Raw genomic sequence first — 16,292 nt, forward strand, 5'->3', positions numbered from 1 at the left:
GTAAGCCTTTGACTTCCGGTTGGTGAATTAAAAATAATGTCAGACCGAACATAATTTCTTTCTGTGCCACTAGCCACTATGTGACTTGAGTTTGACTGACTTCTTTCGTAAACTATGAAATAATTCAATCAATAAAAATTAGTTGCAATATTATCAGCACAGTTTGCCACTTGGCTACGACATTCCTCGCAAGGTAATTTTGTTGCTGTTGTTTTTTCAAATTTATTTTGAAATCTGCATAGCGTTAGCGGAAATCCAATGCTTACGCTCGTCCATGTTGTCGCAGGTTGTTATTTCCACTTTTCCAGAGGATTGCAGGATTGACAGACACAGGTCGGACGGATGGGGGGACAGTGGGTCCCGCCCAGGTCCCGCCCCCTGCAGAAGCAGGTTGCGTCAAACGCTCCTTCTAGCAGCCCCGTTTATCACTGCGCTTCCCATCACAAGAGCCCGGACAGGACAGGACAGGTAAACTCGATGCTCTCTATTAATTTATGTATATTTTTATAGCACACACACACACACACACACACACACACACACACACACACACACACACACACACACACACACACACACACACTATTTTGCTATTTTATCAGATTCCGGGCTGGCAGAACACATTGTGTTTATTAATGGTTGATTCATTTTGTGATGTGATCAAGACTGTAGCTTCTTGGAAACTTATATGGTTTTTGGCTTCAATAAATTAATAATAATAAACCAGCAGGCAGTCGACTCGTCTCTGCAAAGAAGGCGTAGTCCTCTTAACATTGCAGTGCTTTAAATCTGGCACCCCCCACTCCCGGCCTCAAGTTCGTTAATTTGTTTGAGGGATGCATTGCATTTTGCTCCGAGCTGATCCTCATTGCTCAGCTCATGGAACCCATGGGCCATGACATAAATCATACTGACTGTGTTTTATCATCACTGTATGATCTATCTGTGACTATTGTTTATTTGAAAGCATGCCATTTCATATGGATATTGAATAACTGTATTAAAAAATGTTCTGATGAATTGAAAAGGGTGGACCCTATTGTAAACCAAGTGTAATGCTTTATGGTGTCGTCCACAGTTAATAGTCTTTGTATTGAGTTGTGCTTGAAATGTACTGTAATTCTCCAAACTGTTAATAAATTCTTCAAACAATCAATCAATCAATCAATCAATCATGCAGTTACAATCATGCTGTTATGTGAACGTTTGCGCACACCAGCTTAGCCTTTAATGCATTTGTTTTTGTGAAGCGAGAGAGAAACAGTCGACTATAGAGCGAGAGATGGGCTGCAGCCCTGAGTAAGGCTATGGGCAGTGCATGCATGCTTTACTATAGGTTTGCGTTGTTTGGAAATAGGTACATAAATGTGTGCATTGATCCAAAGATTTATGTCGTTTATGTTAAATTGGTACAGGATTTAGATGAGTTGACAACATTTTCAATAATATAGGTTCCAGGACAGGTATTCCAGATCTATTAAAAAGGAAACAAAACTGCTGGTGTGAACTGTTGCTGGTGCTGGTTTAGAAAAATGGCAGCTGGGAGTAGGCTTAGGCTAGCCTACAGGGCAGTGTTGTACCCTCTCTGTGTCTCTTATATGGAGGGTCCCGGCTGTTGTTTATCATGAATATTAAAACAATATATATATTTTTAGCAGGTCTTCTTTGTAGAGTGTGAATTTAATTGAAGTGTAGAGCCCAGGTATCCTTTCTAGCCTATTATCTGACTCTCCTCACCTCTCCTATAGGATGGACAGAGTCTTAGATGATTGGCTATGGCAACAGGACTACTGGCTTCCTCCTGGTATCACCTGGCAGGACATTGAGAAGAAGGAGGATGAGGGGCACTCTCCTCTGCCCAGGGACCTCCTCTATACCCTGCCTCTGGCCCTTGGCTTCATAGTCTGCAGATACCTCTTTGAGAGGTGAGAATTGCCTGCCTCCAAGTGTCCTAACAGACCTACTGTAGGTAAAGAGGTGTCTGAAGTTACACACAAAATGTTCACTTTGAAAGTCACAGTTGTTGACTGTCAGAGTGTGGGTCCATTTGGTTACATGTGTATACTCTGAGTTACGAATGGATAAATTAACACTGAGGATGTAACTGAGTAAATATCCAAAGAGAAGAACGTAGAATGTGAAAAGTGAGGTGCGCTCTAATCATCGTACATCATCATCAAGAATTAGGCTACTAGATCTACTTTCATATCACAATATCTGTATAATACCAGCCATCATGAACACATCCTCTTTGTTTCTCAGAATGTGTAAATGGAATTTCAAAGCACTTGATTTGATTTCTTCTTGTTGACCCTGCTTGCTCTGTTCGCTTACTGTCTGCTTGACTGGCTGGTTTGCTGTCTGTTCAGCTCTCTGTGAGACTTGCCTGCAAGCTTAAGTGCTCTGTTTCTTTTGGATGTTTTCCCAGGAGACAGAGAGCATAGATTGGATTGAAAGTGAAGCCCTCAGCATTCGGTTTTACCTGCTGATGCTGTATAACACTTTGCTGTAGTCTACTCTATACAGTAGTCATGATCAGTATGGAGTATTATACCATATTTGTACTTTGTGTGTGGACGTTTTTTGAAGGAAACTTCACAATGACCTCTTGGTTTCTGTATGGGTAATTTAGTCCTAGAATATTTTATGTACACAGGATATAGGAAGCATATATTCTGCATGCTCAATGTCCTTAAACAACGTGCTAGATTTCATTGTATCGTGATACATACATACAAATACAGAACAATGGGATTTTGGATGAAAATGTGCAAAGTTTTCCTTTAAGCACATCATAGAAAAAGCTTCTGCACATTATCAGGCTGCTAATAGCATTGTGAGCCTAAAAACATTTCCAAACGCCCAAGTTGAAAATGTTTCAGCTCGGAAGCAGGTAAATAAATGTGAACAATAAATTGAAACATTCAGCCTTTTCGCGCTGCTGGGGTTTTTCCAAAAAACACCCCAAAATGGCCCACTCGGCAGTGAGGATACTGCAGGTGGGCCCCTATATATATATATATATATATATATATATATATATAAAAGCAATATTAAGATTTCTTTCTTCTTTAAAACCTTGAAAAACCTTGAAAAATATACCCAAAGTACTCACTTAAAGGCCTATTCATAGTCCAGTTTTCGGTGAAGAGGTGACCACCAAAAACTACAACATGATGTCACGCCGCAGTCACCACTCACACAACAAATCTCTCCTTGTAACTCCTTTGAACCCTTTTCGGTGGTCACCTCTCTCCGAAAACTGGACTAATAGTCTGACCAAAAGTTTCAAGATGGCCATGATGCAGCAAAGGATGGGAACCGCTGCATTTGGGTAATAATGACTGGAAAACCATCCAGTCTGCAAACATCTTCTGATACCGAAACATAAACTACTAACTGTACCCATTATCATGTTCTTGGTGAGGTGTTACTGTCTACTGCCTGGAGACCTCTCAGCAGAGGTGGAAAAATTGCAGTAATAATTGCATGAGGGAGAGGAGAGCATTCTCTGTCGTCATCCTCGGGTGTGGTTTCCCCCTCCCCAAGGATGCTGTCAGGGTAAAATGGAAATACAGTCAATTCTGAAGACATCCTTACCCTGGCTAACATAAAGGAATCCAAACTAGATTAGCCTAGCGACACAGGGTGCACAGATGATGGGTTAACAGATAAGCGACTCGTCTTTTGCATGTTTCTCCATTACAAGCTATACAATGTAACAACTGCTTCTGCTACATGTGCGCCTTCCACATTGCAGCTGTTGTTGTTTTTTGTCTTCTTCATCAGGTATTCATGAGTGGGAGTATCAATAACATGCATTGGTTTGCATTATCAGACCTCCTATTCTGTTCTGAAACTCACATCCTCTTCCCCAATATGTCAGTCCTCTCATTATTGTGCTTTTGTTCTCGTCTCTTTCTCTCTCTCTCTCTCTCTCTCTCTCTCTCACACACACGCACGCAGAAACGCACACAGGCAGGCACGCATGCACGTTGCACGCATGCATGCACGCACGCATGCACGCACGCATGCACACACACACACACACACACACACACACACACACACACACACACACACACACACACACACACACACATGCACACACTCACACAGAGACACATATCAAGTGTCTGTTAATGGCTCATAAGCTATAGGACAAAGGCTGTCTGGCCAAATGTCACAATATGTTCAGAAGAACAGCCGCTCTGCAGGCTGAGTTCTCTGACATAATAAACTAAGCATGGATAAATAAATAACCATTGTGTCTTTGTTTTGATTGGCCAACTAATTGCCTCTTGTCCTGTCCTCTCCTCTTGGTGTTTCAGGGTCGTAGCCCTCCCATTAAGTAGAGGTTTAGGTGTGAAGGATCAGGTGCGGATTCGAGTTCCATTTGTTCCAAAGCTGGAAACCTTCTACAAACAGAACAATCATCAGCCCTCACAGGTTCGTACATTTTGTGTGGCCTGTATGTCTATGTCACATACATAATACATACACATACACATATACACACACACACACACACACACACACACACACACACACACACACACACACACACACACACACACACACACACACACACACACACACACACACACACACACACACACACACAACTCTACTACATCATAGCTTTAGTAATATTAATGGAATACAGATGGTTCATCATAACCAAGAACAGATTAGTATGCAATGCACGACATATTAGCAAACTATAGCTCTCTTATTCTCGAACACCTTTCTTTTTGCTGACTACAAAAAAAATCTGACATTTTGTCGCAGCATGCAGAGGTAAAACTGTGTGTGGATTCTGGAACCCACCCATTTTCCACTGCAAGCCTCCACAGACATACTGTACTGTGTATGCACTATACTATACAGTATAAGTGTCTATAATACATGACCTGATCAAACTGTGATTTTCACTTCATCATGGATCTGCTTTCATAATGTTCATAACCAGTGCAGTGTAAATGCACTGCAGTTGTATTAACACGATTGGATATGTGATTGTGACAGGTGGCATCAATCTAACATGGAATGTGGTGTGGTTTTATGCTTTAAGTGGATTCATGCACGTCAGCCTGCGGGTCAGGCAGAAATGTGATTTGCATGAGTTGTCTGCTCTCTGGCTCGGCATGGAGGAAGACATGAGCACATTTAATAAAAGGAAATTCCCAGCGAATCTCATGTAGTCATGATGAGTCACGCTCTAACCCTTTGTTGTATAACGTCAACGCCGGGCAGAAACCTCCTGTCACCATATTTCAACTTTTTGTGTCTTTTGGTTTTTTCTCCATAATTAAAGTCCTTCTTCGTGCAGTCACACAAAAGCATGGAGCTACTTTTGATACTTTTGATATTTTTGAACTTGTATCCTGGAAAGTAACAGTTCTAGACATAATACATAATGAGGTTTCCACCCGACAGAGACGATAAGATAATTGATTAGGTTTGATGCTTTATATTATATTCAGCTGTCCTCATTACCTTTCTGAACATAGTACTTAGAAGTACATTTAGCTTGATGGGAAATCCTATTCAAAATATTTGTACATAAAGACAATACAATTAAGCTGTATGCAGTTTAATGCAGAGTGTTTTTTTTGTTTCTCACTCTCTGCAGACCTTTAGGTGGAACGCTATACCCATTTGTTGACTTCAGAAGCACACACGTGCAGCCATATCATGTGGCTCATTGTCACATGTCAGATCATGGAAATACTAACTAACATAATGAGCATTGTGTGTGGACATTGCCATGGTATTGTGTGTGGAAATAGTTTCCTGGCTGATTTGCAAATATTCCATTTCCATAAGACCTGTGTGTCCCCCTGGGTTGTGAAAGTCTATGTGATGTTAATCCTGCTAGTTCTAGCAGCACCTGTCTAATGCCCTTTGTTTTCTCTCTGGCATGTATACACCAGCCAGTCCACAATAAGATCATGTGCTAGTAAATAGTAAATTGCTCTTGAGGAATCTGTGTCACAAATGCATGTGTATTGATCTTCTAGGATTAAATATGTTTTTTATAATTACTTAAAAGTTTTTCCTATTACTGAAAACACATTTTTTTAATATAAACGATTAAACTGATTAGTCTGATTAATAACTGAAGCCCTATTTTATACTTTATTGTACAACGGTCTCATGCAAAAAAAATTGGGGGGGGGGGGGGTATTTTGGGAAATTGAGTACTTGATTTATTGATTTTTTATAATCGATTAGTTGATTAACTGTTGCACTCTGCTGCTGTACATTCTCTTCTAATGAAGTGATACAGGAACTGCCAGTGATAGACAGTGATGAGCTGAGGCTGGTAATACACATACAAGTAATAATACCTACTGTACTAATGACTTACATCAAAATGTCTGTGTACATATGCACACAGAGTGAGGTGGTGGTGTTAGTGAAGCAGTGTGGACTCTCCCAGAGACAGATTCAGACCTGGTTCCGACACAGAAGGAACCAGGACCGGCCCAGCAACACCAAAAAGTTCTGCGAGGCCTCGTGAGCATTTTAGTTTTTTCATCTGTTACTATAATGTCAATACATAATAGTGATGCGATTGTGAAATGTGGATTGTCTGTGCAGGTGGCGGTTTGTCTTTTATCTTACAGCATTCACAGGAGGTCTTACTTCTCTAATTAATGTAAGTCTGTGCATCTCATTCTGGCACTGTGACAGTTTGGGACGCTTAGTTACCATTCCAACAGCTTTGCTATTATAGTTAGTATAGGAGTAACAAATGGTATAGGAGTAACACATGGTTATAGGTTATAGTAGTTATAGGAGTAACAAATCGTAGTCTGTAGGCATTTGTAGAAGCTGATTCTTCTGGTGGAGGAGTCCATTCTAATGGGTTTCCTCTCAATCACACAGACTCCATGGTTCTGGGACCACAGAGAGTGCTGGAGGGGCTACCCCAAACAGGTGAGCAAACAATTAAGTAATAAGTTCATATGCTATGATAATTAATGAATGATGAAAATGATCAAATGTTTCTGCTAGGGATTTATCAACAAATATGTATTTATTATTATTATTATTATTATTTATTCATTTACTGATGAGTGAGTGAAAGATACACTCTGGTTTCACTGTAATGATGCGTACTGTAATGACAGTCCTGTACCTTCCCCCCATTGGCTGGTGCCTTTTCATACACACTTCATCATACTTCACACTTCACACTTCATCATACTGTATGCACCACACTGACAGAATGATGGAGGTAGGCGGGCAGGTCTCCTGGCAGAGATTTGTACACACCTTTCTAGACTAACTTCAGTGCTGGCATAATTGCATATCTGTGATAGGCTAGTGCAGTACTTCCCTTAAACGACATCTTAAACGATATCTTAACCCAATCTGTGAATATCTATTTAATCTTCACTAATAACTTTGGGGCAGGCCCGTCTAGAGTTTGAATTGACAGGTATCAGTCAAAAGGGAGACATCGAGGAGGAAGGATGGATGGGGAAGGATCAACATATGGAATGTCAGAACAACATGCCATATATGGAGATCTAAGGGTTTGAGGTCAGATGTAGAGTTGCTGGCCAATATTGATGACACCAGGGCTCTCCATATATAGGCATTCCCATATATGGTCATGCCTGGGGTGACGAACGAACTAATGAACTGACGGGAAATGCACGTTTTCATAGTAAATGCGAACTACGGTCGCAATAAATCCAACATATCTACATAGTGAACAAACGTGTCACAAACAAGGTCCCTGCGGATTGATTAATTCATCTTCCAAGTTTTGTACAGACGTACAGCGTTAACAATAGAATAAATATTTGCTTTTATTTTAGTTGTCAGTGTGATAGTACAGTGAAAAGCTGACATCTCTGCTGGGCTGCCAGGTTGATGTACTGTACACTAGGTGCATGTACCGTACACTCTGAGGGGGTGACATTCCTGCAGGACACACCACCCTTCCTCGTGGGGGTTATTGTAACCTCAAAACATTGATAACAGCCCTGCAGCTAGAAGGCATTGAGCTGTCGACCCATTCCTTTCCATATCCTTTCAGGGCAAGAGGATGTGTTTTTAGGAGTTAAATGCTTCAGTAAACTTCCCTCCATTGTCTTATGGGAGCGGTAGAGACGCGTGCTGCGTGCGTGGGAGTTTTTTTTTTCCCTTTTTTTATTCGATAGTCATGTGCCACCATCTCTTTCTGTGCATTTCAACGCCCTCCCCCTGAAAAAGCATTTAGATTATTTAACAATATTCACACGTCAGTAAATTCACTACTACGTTTATTATAGGCAGTCCGGCCTCAAGGCCAGGGGGGCTTGCCCTTTTCTGTGCAATAGCTGGGAAAACGGCGGCACACACATAAGCACGTGTCCTGTTTAGAATGCGAGGTAAGGTTTTAGTTGTTTACTGCAGTGGGTTCCCAAAAAGCTCCCTGAGACACACAGACTTTGGACACATGCGCACGCATACATGCGCGCTCGCACACATGCACACACGCACACACACACACACACACACACACACACACACACACACACACACACACACACACACACACACACACACACACACACACACACACAGATAGGGTGGTAAATGCTTAGCTGTACAGTCTCAGGGGGATAGTTTTTAGGACAAAGGCTTCCTTGGTGAACCTTCCAGCTCCACTGACTGATCTTTCTCAGCACAAGTCTGGCATGGAGCCAAATGCTGTGTGGGTGCTGGTGGTCCCTGGTGGGCTTTTCTTACAATGTTAACTCTTGAATGACTTGCCTTGGTCTTTTGTAACTAAAGGAAATATAGGAAGACAAAGACCTATTTGAAAGCCACCGCTTTGATCGAGTACATAAGACACCAAGTCGTAGTAAGTGAGTTTCACCACTGTGTCAAGTGTTTGTTTGTTCGTTTACTTACCTTCTGTGTTTTCTGACCTTATTAACCGAATGTTCCAAACCTCACAATTTAATCTAATGGTGTCTTTTGACCAATATAACTATATTCTGTCTATAACATATCTCCATTGTATCACTGATTTAAAGCTTCGTCTCTTTCTCTCCCATTAGCCTGTGGCTGAGGCTCATTACTGGTACTACATTCTGGAGCTTGGATTCTACTGGTCTCTCCTTTTGTGTGTTTCTGTGGATGTGAAGCGGAAAGTGAGTATATTCTGGTTTTCAATCATATGTGCACACTACTTTTAACGGCACAGAACAACTTTCTTGCTTTGGGGGAAAACTACTAAAGTTAAATGTTATCCAATTAGTCAAATACATTTCTTTTTAAAATCTGATTTTGTTTGATTAAATCCACTGTCAAACGCCAGTGACACTGCTCGGCCTGGTATTGGACATATGTACAGTATTTAAAAAATACTTTGAGAAGGGTGGGCTACACTCCTGTATTACGTTTGTTAAGTTATACTTAAATCCATGGGTAAATTTGTCCTCCACATTTGACCAAGTCTAACTATTAGCAACACTGCCTTGGTTAGGGGCACTGATATGTCCCTAACATGCCTCTTTGGTTAGGGGCACTGATATGTCCCTAACATGCCTCTTTGGTTAGGGGCACTGATATGGAGATATGTCCCTAACATGCCTCTTTGGTTAGGGGCACTGATATGTCCCTAACATGCCTCTTTGGTTAGGGGCACTGATATGTCCCTAACATGCCTCTTTGGTTAGGGGCACTGATATGGAGATATGTCCCTAACATGCCTCTTTGGTTAGGGGCACTGATATGTCCCTAACATGCCTCTTTGGTTAGGGGCACTGATATGGAGATATGTCCCTAACATGCCTCTTTGGTTAGGGGCACTGATATGTCCCTAACATGCCTCTTTGGTTAGGGGCACTGATATGTCCCTAACATGCCTCTTTGGTTAGGGGCACTGATATGTCCCTAACATGCCTCTTTGGTTAGGGGCACTGATATGTCCCTAACATGCCTCTTTGGTTAGGGGCACTGATATGTCCCTAACATGCCTCTTTGGTTAGGGGCACTGATATGTCCCTAACATGCCTCTTTGGTTAGGGGGCACTGATATGTCCCTAACATGCCTCTTTGGTTAGGGGCACTGATATGTCCCTAACATGCCTCTTTTGGTGTGTGAAGAATTAGGAGCACCCAGAAGACAGTACACAGAAATGCCCGTCTGGTTTGAACCCAGGACTTTCTTGCTGTAAAGCAAACAACAGTGCTAACCACTGAACCTTCAACATGAATTTCAGCCTCGTCTGCACCATTAGGACTATTATTTTTGGCTATCTCGATTTCTCAAAATCACTGCAAACAAATTATAAAGACGAACATGAACTAATACCTCTCCACAGTTGGCATTGTGTACAATACAGATTCTTACTGGATTTCCGCTGTTGATCAAAGGATAATTGAGCTTGACTTTCAAAGACAAATTCATCTGGACAGTTTGTGAAACCACCTTTACAGTAAATGTACTACTACTTATTTATACAACCACAGATTCAGAACTGCTGAAACACAGGTTATATTATATCCTTCTAATTCTGTGTGGTCTTGTCGTGAATATTCACGTGTCTCTCTCTCTCTCTCTCTCTCTCTCTCTCTCTCTCTCTCTCTCTCTCTCTCTCACTGTGTGTGTGTGTGTGTGTGTGTGTGTGTGTGTGTGTGTGTGTGTGTGTGTGTGTGTGTGTGTGCGTGTGCGTGCGTGCGTGCGTGCGTGCGTGCGTGTCTTTCTCTCTTTGTGTCTGTTTGGGTTTCTATGTGTGTGTCTTATGTATCCAGGATTTCAAGGAGCAGATAATCCATCACATTGCCACCATATTTCTCATTGGTTTCTCCTACTGTGCCAACTATGTGAGGATTGGCACACTGGTGATGCTAGTGCACGATTCCTCTGACATTCTTCTTGAGGTGAGCATGGCTGACTTTATATGGAGTTCTTATGGTTTGTTGATTTCTAACAAACTAGTATGTTGACAACATAAATATATCATAGCATAGACAGCCAGCCAGGTCAGAAGTGCCCTACTTCCATGTTCATAGCCACCTACTTTGCTGGGGGACCCAATGATGTTTATTGCTATGGATACCATTCAATCCGTGGAGTACACGATTCCACATCAAATACATTGTGGATTGCATACTTTCTATTGAATGAAAATGTCCATTCTTTTCTATTTCTATGGTTGAGACAAAAACTATTATAGCATTTCACAACAATGAACTATTAAATGGACTCTGTCAGGAATCCCCACACTTAAAGATGGAGTGCCGTGATTTTTTCAAGTTTCTCATGTGTTTATGAGGTGACAATGTTTTTTGATTGATTGAATATTTTATTAGGCAACATAAATGCAAACAGCACAATGTACAGTCAGGCATTTTTGTCCAAAAAAGGATTTCACCGAAGAAAGACCTTGCGGCCTTGTTTCCATTCGGGTCCCATCCACTCACACATGACATGAATAATAAGTTAACACAGTAACAGTAATTGATATAACAATAATAATTTAAAGTAACATATACATTTCCTCTAAGCATGAAATATACAGTATGCACAGGTTGGGGCCGAAGTTTAATCGGAAGGGGATTATTCACACAAAGAGGCTGGGTCGATCACCTCCTCCGTGTGCAATGATGTCTTCCTTTTGTATTCAGGGTTTCTTCCTGGAGGCTGAAACCTTGACAGTCAAACGTGCCAATGAAAACAACAGTGATATAGTAATAATACCTAATGATCATGTTTTAGGGTGGAAAAAGATCACGGCACTCCATCTTTAAAGTTCATATGGTGTGGCTCTGTAGGAAGCCAGCTATCTAGAACAGGGTCTGTCTGTTTGTTTGTTCCAAATGCCTTGTGCGCGTGCCTAGGCCAAGGAAGTAGGCTACACATATTTACTGATCGGTACTGTACTACTGAACAAAATAGTAAAGAATATCAGAATATAGAGCTATTTTACACTTATTTTAACTAAAACAAAATACTACCAACCCTACCTTTAACTTTAATTTTATGGTAGTGAATCGGGGGCAGAAAACTGAAACTTCACCCAAATATGGCGTCTTTGTCAGGTGGAAACGTCACATGTCCAAAAGATTTTCAGGATTCAAATGCAGAAATGGCAAAAGTAGCAGATCGACAAGCTCAAAGCACGTTGTCTTGCGCCGCGTTTGTACGAGAAAATAGTGCAAATGAGGAAAATTATGGCTGGTGGTGGAAGAATGGCTGTTGACGACCAAACAATAAGAAAATACTATTGGCTACTGATACAATGCATGGAGGTACCGGAAATGTTGCACAGTGTGATCATTCTTCTATGACTGTTGACAGTAGTTTTCACAAAGGTTATGCTGAACTAGACTTGAATGCAGGCTTTGTTTATTCACTGCAAGAGTATTTCCATCCCAACACCCTAAACATTTTACTGTACTGTAATGTCCAATATAACGTGATACACTGGGGCCATAAATAGTAATGCATTACATACTAATTTATAAATACTACACACATACATACATACATACCTACATACATACATTTCAGACGTTTTAGCAGTTTTTAAGGACCCACTTTTAGGCCAGTGCACCAGAGCAAACTTTTGCCTTTTTTTAAACCCTACCCATTTTAACCAAATAGGCAAATACATACATACATACATACATAAAAACAAAAACTAAATTCTCTAGTCTGCATAATTGTATTCCATTTTAATATGGCCTTCTTTGGCACAGTCTCATATTTCACTGATAACATCTCCAAAATGCCTGGTTGCAGTTTAGAGCTGGTGTAATGTTCACGACTACTCATATGACCTCTGGGGTGACATGCGACTAGATGTCGCCTGTCCTCTGGTGGGGTTGAAACGGAGACAATAGACATTTAGTGGACAATAGTAGGGTGTCAGGTTCTGCCTGTTGACTTGTACAACACAGCATGTGTTTATTTATTACATAATACAGGGGAGCAAAGAATGGTCAGATAGTGGGGATCACATCACGAGTTTGACGGAGGTCACGAACCACATTTGAACCCATGATAATGTAGCTATTTCGGTAGTACTGTACATGCACTAACTGCTTGAGCCACCAGGAGCCGCCATACTACTGGAAGACTTTAGGCTGAATATTTTGACCATTTTGGAATAGAAGAAATTTACTTTAATTTGTTTGAATATTTTGTTAACATGAATAACTTGCTTGTAAAAAAAACTCCATTGCATAAGGGTTATGATCAGGAAGGCTGTATTGCACACTTAAAATGTCAAAAATAGTATCGGTACCATAGGCATAACTGATCATAACTATTCTTTTCTCCTAAGTCTGCTAAGATGTTCAACTATGCTGGCTGGAGGAGGACTTGTGACACGCTGTTTGTAATCTTTTCCATGGTCTTCTTGGTCACTAGACTTGTTGTGTTCCCTGGCAGGTGAGACATGGTGGTGCAATGTTTAAGATATAAATGCAAGTCAAGGAACATTATATCCTTGCAGTCTAATGCAGGAAGGTATCACAATGGTTGCTGTTTATCCCAAAGTCCTTTGCATTATGCCTCCATCAGATGCGGAAATATAAATATAATATAAATGTTTTACAATTCACAAAAATTGTGATATTGGCTAGTGCTGCATTACTGTCTGTACCATGTCAGGACACCTGGCAAATATAGTCAGGATGTAGATCTGTTATTTTCTGTGTGCAACATCATCGCACAACAAAGTATAATTTATGCACAATATTGTTGTTTTTTGTCATTTTCAGAGTGATCCATTCAACACTGGTAGTGTCCTTGGATTTTTTCCAGCCGTTCTTTGGCTACTATTTTTTCAATGCTCTGCTATTAGTGCTGCAGGCACTGCACGTCTTCTGGGCTTACCTCATCCTGCGCATGGTCTACAAGTTTGTCTTCATGGGCAAGGTGAGAGCATGCCAAATTTACAATGAGTCAGTACGGTATATAGTACACTTCAACTTGCCATGACCATACAGTAAAATCGGTAACCATTATCAACAATCATACATTGATTGATTGATTGATTGATTCACAGAGGATGAAAACACAATAAAGCCCGGGGGCTTATTTCCACTCGTCAACAAAAAAACACTAAACAACATGACGTCACATGTTTTTTTTTTAAATTTGGGAGTCCTTAAAGTCTGAGAACAACTGCTCTACTCTGTACAGGTGGAACGAGATGAACGCAGTGATGACGAGAGTGAGGAGGATGAGGAAGAGGAGGAGCCTGAGGGCGAAGAGGAGGAGAGAAGCTGGGAGCAGAGAAAGGGCACCATTAATTCCAAGCTGGTATCACTGGCTAACAACTGTGTTTTAAACAATCTCACCAACCAGAGGAGTATGAACAGCAGACTGCCTAAAGCCAGATAGTAAACTTCTCTGTCCTTCATCTGAACTGCTGCACAAGACTAAAGGTGTGTTGGTGTTAAGCTCTTTTTACTGCATTAGACAAATACTGTACTACAGCGGTTCTCAACATGTGGGCTGCGATGGTATTGCAAGTGGGCCCCAAAATAATTGGAAAAAACACTACGATTATTTATTGTTAATATAACATTAATATTGAGAAATACAGACGTAAAAGAAAATGTAATGGTATTTTTGGTCTGTTTTCATTGTCATACCACTAAATGGATTAATTGATTGATTGATTGATTGATTGATTGAATACTTCATTAGTCAAAAACAATGTACAATAATACATCAACAAATACAAAACACTTTATGTACAAAGGAGCAAAATAGCTTAACTTAAAGTATACTACATTAGTTCTACTGAAGCCAGAGCACAATCGATTGATTGATGCTCTGAAAATGCACACAGCCCACCCATCTGTGTGTTAAGTGGTCAGATGAGTGGGCCGCAAACACCTTTGAGATTTTCAAGTGGGCCCTGATCCATAAAAGGTTGAGAACTATGACTTATTTTTATACTCACCGCAAGGTCCATGATTTCAGACAAGGCCAGGTTCTTATCCTGTTAGACTAAGAATAAGGACTGCACTTTTTGTTTTGAAATATACATTTGAATAGTCAATCCAATAAACATTTATTGTGCATGTCATTTAAAGATTATATCTATGCACAGTTTTCTCCATCAGATTTGAGATTTGTCCACATGCTACATACGTAGTTAAATTGTTTCTAGACAAAAATATCTGCTACCAAACTATTCATTTGTTTTCCTTGTCTCTTAGATCAGTAGGACAGAACTTATTGAGATTTCTTTCACAAAACCAAAGTAATGTTAGCTGGTATACAGAATGCATTATTTTTAAACTAAGCATATTAGAACCAAGAGCTGCTGGATATATACATATGAAATCGTTCCCAAAGCTTCTTATCTAGAATATACATGGTATGCTTGAGTGAAGATCATAGACTTTTCAACCATTTCCTTTTCACGTACTTTTAACAATAAAATTGTTGTAATCTTAAAGAGCAGCTATAGCAAACATACCTTATTGATGCCTTTGGCAAATTATTTTTTTGTCTTTTTTTATTCTTCAAGTTTTTTCCAGTGTCACCTCTTGTGCTTATACTTGTTACAAAGATTCCTCCCTCTGGTGGAGGAGATTATTATTATAAAGATGACTTGATGCCTTTTCAAAATGATTGTTTTTTGTTGTTTTATATTAATTTCATTTGAATGTAAACATTTAATTTATTGGTTTGACTATCCGTATTTAACATACGCTATTAACAACTTTACATTGCGATTAGTACATTTTTTAAAGATATCTATGAATCAATTATTAATGATATTTAAAGTTACAGTATGAATTGAATCAAAGCTGAACATCAGCGGTGATGTCATGTCACTGAAAACCACACATCCTAAATGACAATTGCAAATATCTGTAATACAGTTCCAAATTGTTGCAAATATGAAACATCACTATGAAGAGTCCACCCGTAGCTGGAATTTGTTTCAAACAAGAACTTCATTCACTACAGAGTTGTGATAGAAATGTAAAGTGTATCGTATTAGTGTCTTGTGAAAAACCCTATCAAACACACCAATTATGACCTCAGACTGTTCCGACATGAAACACCTTACAGTTACCTTAGTCATCACAGTTGCGTGCTATGTTTCAATAGCAAGCCAATCCCAATTCCAGTAGCATGTTTTACTTAACTACAGATATATGCAATGTCATTTCACCTACTCAAAACCCAAATTTATGTAGTTACATTCTGACTAGAAACTAGATAGAATGAAAGTTATCTCAAATCACCTTAGATCTACAAATAAATTATGACTATTCCTAATTCCTAGTTCGTGGTATCTACAAGA

At 40.1% G+C, this 16,292-nt stretch overlaps 1 protein-coding gene across 1 annotated transcript; it reads left to right on the top strand.

Annotated features, from left to right (window-relative positions):
* Window positions 1–378: 378 nt before the first annotated feature.
* LOC308320543 (ceramide synthase 2-like) lies at window positions 379–14,369 on the top strand. Its single transcript, XM_080771048.1, has 11 exons — window positions 379–468; window positions 1,749–1,925; window positions 4,332–4,449; window positions 6,404–6,522; window positions 6,607–6,664; window positions 6,895–6,945; window positions 9,066–9,158; window positions 10,765–10,893; window positions 13,302–13,408; window positions 13,741–13,897; window positions 14,165–14,369. Exons 2-11 carry the CDS (start codon window positions 1,750–1,752, stop codon window positions 14,363–14,365), a joined length of 1,209 nt encoding a protein of 402 aa, XP_080627174.1. The 5' UTR covers window positions 379–468; window position 1,749; the 3' UTR covers window positions 14,366–14,369.
* The last annotated feature ends 1,923 nt before the right edge of the window (window positions 14,370–16,292 follow it).

This window comes from Protomyctophum bolini (genome assembly GCF_963924005.1).
Source record: "Protomyctophum bolini genome assembly, chromosome: 8".
Taxonomy (NCBI): domain Eukaryota; kingdom Metazoa; phylum Chordata; class Actinopteri; order Myctophiformes; family Myctophidae; genus Protomyctophum; species Protomyctophum bolini.

Excerpts from the sequence above, each read along its gene's own strand:
- LOC308320543 (XM_080771048.1), top strand. The coding sequence starts at position 1,750 with ATGGACAGAGTCTTAGATGATTGGCTATGGCAACAGGACTACTGGCTT. Across the intron at positions 1,926-4,331 it reads TGCAGATACCTCTTTGAGAG|GGTCGTAGCCCTCCCATTAA; the intron begins GTGAGAATTGCC and ends TTGGTGTTTCAG. Across the intron at positions 4,450-6,403 it reads ACAATCATCAGCCCTCACAG|AGTGAGGTGGTGGTGTTAGT; the intron begins GTTCGTACATTT and ends ATATGCACACAG.